The sequence below is a fragment of the Brassica napus genome, unplaced genomic scaffold, assembly GCF_020379485.1.
Source record: "Brassica napus cultivar Da-Ae unplaced genomic scaffold, Da-Ae ScsIHWf_1200;HRSCAF=1717, whole genome shotgun sequence".
Taxonomy (NCBI): Eukaryota; Viridiplantae; Streptophyta; class Magnoliopsida; order Brassicales; family Brassicaceae; genus Brassica; species Brassica napus.
Window position 1 is genome coordinate 1,013,592 of NW_026014623.1, and position 9,540 is coordinate 1,023,131.

Genomic DNA, 9,540 nt, shown 5'->3' on the forward strand with positions numbered 1-9,540 from the left:
ATGGACAGCCATGGACCTCGTGTGTGTGCTGACGGACATAAACGGACACACATAGACACCCACAGACGTCCTGTGTGTGCTGATGGACACACACGGACGTCCTGTGTGTGCTGACGGACACCCACGGACGTCCTGTGTGTACTGAACAGACAGCCCACGTAGGCCAAAATCACCCGAACAGTCCACGGGACGGGTCAGCGTGCTGAGTACAAGGACCAACGTGCTGATATGTGTACTGATGGACAGCCACAGACGTCCTGTGAGTGCTGACAGACACATATGGACAGCCACGGACGTTGTGTGTGTGCTGACGGACACACACGGACGTACTGTGTGTGCTGGCGGACACATATAGTGTTACAGGCTGGGATTCAGACTGCTAAAGTGGTCGATCAGAGGTTCAAGAACCGGACTGGACAGGACGGACGGATGGCTAGGGCGCGGCTCGGACGGACGCGATAGAGAGAGATGGCCGATCTGGTTCCTGAAATAAATGAGATATATTTTTGTGAGTTTTAAGAATCAAAAATGAAGAAGAGAAAGAAAACTAACTGGAAAATGGTGAACAGGAAATAAATATGACTTTTTATGGATTTTTATATCAATGGCTGATCTATAACTATATGATGCTGAAATGAAATAAAAACAAGAGAAAGATAGAGATGGAAGATGGATTCAAGTTGCTGGACTGAAGTCTCTCTCAACAAGAACAGGGGATGGAGATGGCGTGAAGGTGGAATCAGGCTTGCTGGACTGAAGTCTCTCTCAAGGTCGGATTGTTGGATGGAATGGAATGAAGAATCGCCACAAGTTTGGTGATGAAAACTTGATAAGATTCAAGGCTCTTTCTAGGTTGGCTTCACACGCAAACTAGAGAGAAAAGAAAGGGTTTTGCTAGGGAAAACTATCTCATATATTTCATAAGCTAAAAAAATACAAGGCTGCTTATAGTGGGGATTAAATACCCTGCAGCTATGCCCTTCTAGGGGACTTGAAGCAAAAAACAACATGGACTCTCTTGGACAAGCTAAAATCGACAAGGCCTAAACAAAGTGGGCCGACTCTACTAGGACAAGCTAAAGCAAAGGCTAAACAAAGGCCTTGAATTATTGGAGTCAAAGAAAATAAAGACTTGAAAAATTTGCCCATGAGTTCTTGAATTGAAATTAAAAAGAACCAACACAAACCAGAAACATAAACCGGTTAGAAATCATAATTGAAATCTTACCTGCTTACCTTAAATGGATTGGACGGATTACTCAGAACCGGCTGAGCTTGGGGAGGTGTCTGAACCGAGATCACATGTAGAGATGGTTAGGCCGGTTTGGTCCTGGCCGAGTGATCTGAATTGGAGGGAACCGGCTTGATCTTTAACCTCTATTGGAGATCTTGAATCTTCAATTGGACCATCTCTTCAATCAGCAGCTCTTCATCTTGATCAAGGGTAGTTGGACCACTAGTAACTACGGGAACCTCTACTTGGATGGCCGCATCATTCCCTCCCCCTTGAAAAGGTTATGGCCTCAGAACACCATCATCTGCAAGGAAAGGGGACAAGTCAGATACATTGAACACAGGGGAAATCTTAAACTCACCAGGAAGCTCAAGCTTGTAAGCATTGTCATTGATCTTCTCAAGGACCCGGAACGGCCCAGTGCCTCGGGTGACAGTTTGGACTTTCTTTCTTCTGGAAAACGCTCTGGCCTCATGTGTAACCACACTAAGTCGCCTGGTTCAAACAACACCTCCTTTCTCTTCTGGTCGAGACGGGCTTTGACCTTGGCCGCCTTTGCCTTTAACTTCTCTCGAACCCTCCGATGCATGTTCTTAACGAACTCGGCCTTAGTTGCACCTTCTCGGCTGCGGAACATAGACTTTGGCAGTTCGGATATGTCTAAAGGCGTCTCAGGATGAAAACCATAAACAACTTCAAAAGGAGAAAGTTCAGTGGCAGAGTGTCTAGCATGGTTATAAGCGAACTCAATAAACGGTAAACAATATAACCAGTTCCTCAAGTTCTTACCGAGCATAGCTCTCAACAACTGAGAGAGTGTACGGTTTACTACCTCAGTTTGGCCGTCCGTTTGTGGATGGCAAGTGGTCGAGAACAATAGCTTTGTTCCGATCTTACCCCATAGTGTCTTCCAGAAATGACTTAGAAACTTAGAGTCTCGGTCGGACACAATGGTTCGAGGAATACCATGGAGACGTACCACCTCTTTAAAGAACAGGTCGGCTGTCTGGGTAGCGTCATTGGTTTTGTCACAAGCTATGAAGTGGGCCATCTTGGAGAACCTGTCCACCACTACAAAAATGAAATCCGTGTGGTTTATCTTGGGCAAGCCAAGCACAAAGTCCATAGAAACATCTACCCAAGGGTGGTTAGGAATAGGTAATGGCATGTGTAAACCATAAGGATGTGACCTGGTTTTGTCTTGAGACAGACAGTGCATTTGGCGCATAGGTTCTCCACATCTCGTTTCATGTTCGGTCAGGACATTTAGGGTCTTGTCTCGGCCGAAATGTCCCATGAGGCCGCCACCATGAGCCTCCCGAACCAGCAATTCCCTCATCGAGCCTTTGGGAATGCATAACTTCTTTTCTTTAAACAAGAAACCTTCATGCTGGTAATAAACACCGAATGCTCCTTGTGTGGTTTTCCTGAAAGCTTCTTGAAAATCAAGGTCAGTAGCATAAGAATCTTTAATGAATTCAAAACCCATGATATTAGCTTCCATGGTCGAGATAAGAGTATGTGTTCGGGATAGGGCATCAGCCACCACATTGTCTTTGCCCTTCTTATACTTAATCACATAAGGAAAAGTCTCCACAAACTCCAACCATCTGGCGTGCCTCCTCTTGAGTGTGGTCTGTCCTCTTAGGTGTTTAAGCGTCTCATGATCTGTATGAATATAAAACTCTTTAGACAAAAGATAATGTTGCCAAGTTTCAAGTGATCTCACTAGCGCATAAAGCTCTTTGTCATAGGTTGGGTAGTTCAAGGTTGCTCCACTCAGTTTCTCGCTGAAATAGGCCACTGGACGTCCTCCTTGAGTAAGCACGGCTCCTATACCTGTCCCTGAAGCATCACATTCAATCTCAAAAGTTTTATCGAAGTTAGGCAGAGTAAGGACTGGTGCATGAGTCAAACAATATTTAAGCTTGTTAAAAGACTCTTCTTGGGATGGTCCCCAAATAAAGGATACGTTCTTCTTGATCACAGAGGTCAAGGCAGCGGCTATGGTGCTGAAATCCTTGACGAACCGCCGATAGAAACTGGCCAGGCCGTGAAAACTGCGAACATGACCAATGGTGGTAGGTGTAGGCCAGTCTTGGATCGCCTTGATCTTCTCTTCATCTACCTTCAGGCCCTGTGAACTAACAACAAAACCTAGAAATACCAATTCATCAGTGCAAAACACACATTTCTTTAAGTTGGCATAAAGGCCTTCTTGCCTAAGAACTTTGATCACTTGTTCAAGGTGTCTAATGTGGTCATTTAAGCAGCAGCTATAGATCAGTATGTCATCAAAGTACACAACCACAAATTTCCTTATGAAATGTCGAAGAACCTGGTTCATGAGTCTCATGAAGGTGCTGGGGGCGTTGGTGAGGCCAAACGGCATGCCCAGCCATTCGTATAGACCTTGCTTGGTCTTGAAGGCTGTCTTCCACTCGTCTCCCTCCTTCATTCGAACTTGGTGGTATCCACTCCTGAGATCAATCTCAGAGAGCACAACAGATCCAGTTATTTCATCCAACATATCATCTAGTCTAGGTATTGGGTACCCATATTTGATGGTTATGTTGTTAATGGCCCGGCAGTCCACACACATGCGCCATGTTCCATCCTTCTTTGGAACCAATAGGACCGGAACAGCACACGGACTATGACTCTCCCGGATGTAACCCTTATCCATGAGGTCTTGGACCTGTCTCTCCAACTCCTTGGCTTCTTCTGGATTAACTCGGTAGGCCGCTCTGTTTGGCAAGGGTGCGCCTGGCACAAAATCGATCTGATGTTCTATGCCTCGGATAGAGGGTAGGCCGGCTGGGATCTCATCAGGAAAAACGTCCTTGTATTGCTCCATGAGGCCTTGTACTTCGGCTGGTACCTCCGTGGCCTCAATCCCTGCAAAACAACTTTCTCTAAAGACCATTAGCAGCACCTGCGTCTCATGGTTTATAGACTTAACTACTTGGCTGGAAATGATGTATAAGTTAGTCTTACTTACCTTGCTGGCATGATCCATTGCTTGCTGCATCTCATAACCCTCTTGAGGACTTAGAGGTGCTAGGCTGTGCTTCTTGTTGTTGTGGCTGAAGCTATAGACATTGGTCCGGCCATGATGAATGGTCTCTTTATCGAACTGCCATGGCCGTCCTAGAAGTATGTGGCCGGCTTGCATAGGCACAACGTCACACTTGACCTGATCATGGTATTTACCAATACTGAAAGACACAACCACTTGCTCGGCTATCCGGAGCTCAGTCTCATCATTGAGCCACTTGAGCCGATATGGCTGCGGATGGGGCGTCTTGGCCAAACCTAGCTTATCAACAAGATACTTGCTGGCCACGTTAGTACAAGAACCACCATCTATGATCAAGCTACATACCTTTTGTTCCACGCTACATCTTGTATGAAAGATGTTTTCTCTTCGAACGGTTTCAGGATCGAAGAGAGCACTGGGAGATCGTCTGGTAACCAGTAGCTCTCCGGTCTCAGCATAATCGACTACCTCTTCATCAGAAACCATGGTCTCAACTTCGGCCTCGTCTTGGGATTCATACTCACTATCAGCCTTGAGGATCATTACACGCTTGTTGGGGCAATCTCTGGCATAGTGTCCCTTTCCCTGACATTTAAAACAAGTAATGTCACGGGTACGTTGATTTTGACCTTGGGTCTTACCTTGGTCGGATGGACCAGACTTGGACGGTTCAGTCTGATTTTTCTTGAAACGGTTCTCCACATCCACGAACTTGCCCTTGTCCACTCCTTTGGAAGCCGGTTGCGTCCAGGTTCCTTTGCCTCTGGCTGTGGACGCGTTCTTCCTTTTGATGTGTTGTTCGGCCTTGACGGCAAAGTGAAGCAGGTCGTGGAAGGTCTCATACTGCTGGCGCTCCACCTTTCGGGCAATGCGGTCTTGCAACCCATCCATGAACTGAGCCATCAAGGTCTCTTGCGTCTCGCATGTCTTGAGCTTGTTCCTGAGGGACTCAAACTCCTCATAGTACTCTTCTTTAGTCCGCGTTCCCTGAGACAGTTTACGAAAACGTTTCTGTAAGTCTCGATGATAATAAGCAGGAACATACCTTGTGCGAAGCTTGGATCGCATCTCTTCCCAAGTCTCAACTCTATAGACTCGGCCGGTCTCGGACACTTCTCTATCCCACCAAGATAGAGCATTCTCGGTCAGTTGGGCCGCGGCTAAGGCTATCTTCCTGGCCTCAGAGTAGTTGTAGTACTCAAAGATGTATTCCATGCGCCTCTCCCATTCAACGTAGGCGTCCGGGTTGACCTTTCCAGCAAAGGTTGGTGGGTTAAGCTTGAGCTCCTTTCCTCCTGGCCAAGGAACTTCATCCTCTCGGCGTCTCCTCCTGATAGGACTCCCATCTCCTTGGATCCGATGCTCTCGTCGTCCTTCTCGTCCGGCTTGGGCAGGTCGAGGCTCTTCTCGATCAGGTGGTTCAGAATCTGAACTGTCCTCATCAGAGAACAACCGTGGATCTCCCAAGTATGGATGGTTCCTTCTCCTAGGAAGCGGATCATTGGGACGGTTGCGTTGTTCCAGTCGAGCCAGCTGCTCGGTCACGGCATTCATAGTGGCCGTAAGTTGGGCTTGGCCGGCCATTAGCTGTGCGTTGATGTCAGCTTGGGTTAGAACAGCATTAGCATTGACATCTCCCATGTCTCTCCTGTGTACAAGAAAGAAAAGAGATCGCAAAAGGGAAATAGAAGATATAAGAAGAGAACAATCAATCAAGTAGATGCAAATGACTTGTTTATTTTTTTTTTTTTTTAAGTTATGAAAGATGAATGTCGAAAAGTTTCAAAAAGGAAAGTTGGAATATTTTTTTTTTTTAAAGAAAATATGAAATTAGAATCCAAAGTTTTATTTGGAAACTGGAAATCTTTTTTTTTTTAACTTTTAAAAGAAAAATCAAATCAATCAAGAAAACAAAAGAGGAAAGTGTAAATGTAATTGCAAATCAAATTTCGAATTTAAATCAGATGGAATATTTTTTATTTTTTTTTAAATTAAAAAGGATTGGTAATCTAAACTAAATGCAACTAATCAATCTAGCTAACTTGGTCAAGTAAGAATCAAATTTATTGCAAATTGGTCAATCGACCTCCCAATAAGGAAAGCTGGTCGATCAATCTCACAAACAGGTTGACTAGCTTACTGATGCACGAAAATGATCTAGAAAACACTAGGATAAACAACCAAGAACAGCAAGAACAATTTTTTTTTTTATTTTTCAAATGCAACTAGTTGATGAACACAAAACCGGCAGATAAGATGTCTTAAGGACAAGATATAACCGATTTTTCAGGAGCCTTAGGCTCTGATACCAAATGTTACAGGCTGGGATTCAGACTGCTAAAGTGGTCGATCAGAGGTTCAAGAACCGGGCTGGACAGGACGGACGGACGGACGGCTAGGGCGCGGTTTGGACGGATGCGATAGAGAGAGATGGCCGATCTGGTTCCTGAAACAAATGAGATATATTTTTGTGAGTTTTATGAATCAAAAATGAAGAACAGAAAGAAAACTAACTGGAAAATGGTGAACAGGAAATAAATATGACTTTTTACGGATTTTTATGTCAATGGCTGATCTATAACTATATGATGCTAAAATGAAATAAAAACAAGAGAAAGATAGAGATGGAAGATGGATTCAAGTTGCTGGACTGAAGTCTCTCTCAACAAGAACAGGGGATGGAGATGGCGTGAAGGTGAAATCAGGCTTGCTGGACTGAAGTCTCTCTCAAGGCCGGATTGTTGGATGGAATGGAATGAAGAATCGCCACAAGTTTGGTGATGAAAACTTGATAAGATTCAAGGCTCTTTCTAGGTTAGCTTCACACGCAAACTAGAGAGAGAAGAAAGGGTTTTGCTAGGGCAAACTATCTCATATATTTCATAAGCTAAAAAAATACAAGGCTGCTTATAGTGGGGATTAAATACCCTGCAGCTATGCCCTTCTAGGGGACTTGAAGCAAAAAACAACATGGACTCTCTTGGACAAGCTAAAATCGACAAGGCCTAACCAAAGTGGGCCGACTCTACTAGGACAAGCTAAAGCAAAGGCTAAACAAAGGCCTTTAATTATTGGACTCAAAGAAAATAAAGACTTAAACAATTTGCCCATGAGTTCTTGAATTGAAATTAAAAAGAACCAACACAAACCAGAATCATAAACCGGTTAGAAATCATAATTGAAATCTTACCTGCTTACCTTAAATGGATTGGGCGAATTACTCAGAACCGGCTGAGCTTGGGGAGGTGTCTGAACCGAGATCACATGTAGAGATGGTTAGGCCGGTTTGGTCCTGGCCGAGTGATCTGAGGAGGGAACCGGCTTGATCTTGAACCTCTATTGGACCGGCTGGATCTTGAATCTTCAATTGGACCATCTCTTCAATCAGCAGCTCTTCATCTTGATCAAGGATTTGTTGGACAGCTTTAGAGAATCCAAGTCTTATGGCCTTAGCTCCACTCCGGGTAGTTGGACCACTAGTAACAACGGGAACCTCTACTTGGATGGCCGCATCATATAGACAGCCACGGACGTCCTGTGTGTGCTGACGGACACAGACGGACACACACAGACAGCCACGGACGTCATGTGTGTGCTGGCGGACACCCACGGACGTCCTGTGTGTACTGAACAGACATCCCACATGGGCCAAAATCCCCCGAACAGTCCACGTGAAGGGTCAGCGTGCTGAGTCCAAGGACCAACGTGCTGATATGTGTACTGATGGATAGCCACAGACGTCCTATGTGTGCTGACGGACACAAACGGACACAGACAGACAGCCACGGACGTCTTGTGTGTCCTGACGGACACACACGGACGTCCTGTTTGTGCTGACGGACACACACGGACGTCCTGTGTGTGCTGACGGACACCCACGGACGTCATGTGTGTACTGAACAGACAGCCCACTTGGGCCAAAATCACCCGAGCAGTCCATGGGAAGGGTCGGCGTGCTGAGTCCAAGGACCAACGTGCTGATATTGTACTGATGGACACATATGGACAACCATGGACGTCCTGTGTGTGCTGACGGACACACACGGACGTCCTGTGTGTGCTGGCGGACACCCACGGACGTCCTGTGTGTACTCAACAGACAGCCCACATGGGACAAAATCACCCGAACAGTCCACGGGAAGGGCCAGCATGATGAGTCCAAGCACCAGCGTGCTGATATGTATACTGATGGACAGCCACGGACGTCCTCTGTGTGCTGACGGACACACACGGACACACACGGGCAGCCACGGACGTCCTTTATAGTGCTGACAGACAGCCACGGAAGTCATGTGTGTGATGGTGGACACCCAAGGACGTCCTGTGTGTACTGAACAGACAGCCCACGTGGGCCAAAATCACCCAAACAGTCCACGGGAAGGGCTAGCATGCTGAGTCCAAGTAGCAACGTGCTGATATGTGTCCTGATGGACAGCAACGGACGTCATGTGTGTGGTGACGGACACACACGGACACACATGGACAGTCACGGACGTCCTGTGTGTACTGAACAGACAGTCCACGTGGGCCAAAACTAGTGTTCGGCCATCGAACCATCGTCATGAAACATGATCCGACCACTAGACTTGATAAGCCATCATCCACTTAGCATGTACTGATATAACCGGCCTTCCATTGCCACCATGTAGGTCTACTCCCTACATAAGACATATGGCGCCTATCCTACTCACCAACCCAAAGTTGATTGTAAGATATCCCACTTAGCCTTTGCGGCCAGAACCATCCAACCATAGCCGGATCGTCCATAGTCCTGTCGAACCGTCTAGTTAAGATCTAGGTGCGATCGACCAGTTATAAGCCCGGCCCAAAGGCTCACGGACCTTCTTACCTGATCCGACCCAAAGCCTGGATCCATACCACAGAGTAAGACCAGAGACCAAACCGGATTGCCTTGCAACCAATCAGACCTTGCGACACAATACTCCGGTTAAACTAACCGTCCGTCCGTTTGACTATGCAGCCGCGGACTGTCCACTTGGTTCGGCCTAAGCCTTGAACCAATGGCACCGTTTGGAACTCACACCCTTTGGGAACTAGTACCCTTTGGACACACGTGCCTCTTGGCAACTCATGACCCTTGGCAACTCGCACCCATTCAGATGGTCCAACCGTTCGACCTAACCGTTCGTATGGACTGTCTGGTCCGTGTGTGTGTCCGGGCTATGGCCAAAAGACCACGCCTTAACATACACAAGTCATGAACCATTGTGACTGTTCAGGTAAGGGTTGCAACCGTTTATAACAG

The 9,540-nt window shown here is 46.4% G+C and overlaps 1 protein-coding gene across 1 annotated transcript; it reads right to left on the reverse strand.

The window, feature by feature from the left end:
- Window positions 1-1,523: 1,523 nt before the first annotated feature.
- Window positions 1,524-5,915, reverse strand: LOC125596364. Its single transcript, XM_048771540.1, has 5 exons — window positions 4,236-5,915; window positions 3,886-4,169; window positions 3,074-3,774; window positions 1,596-2,902; window positions 1,524-1,538 (listed from the first exon to the last, which is right to left on the reverse strand). Exons 1-5 carry the CDS (start codon window positions 5,913-5,915, stop codon window positions 1,524-1,526), a joined length of 3,987 nt encoding a protein of 1,328 aa, XP_048627497.1.
- Between the last annotated feature and the right edge of the window lie 3,625 nt (window positions 5,916-9,540).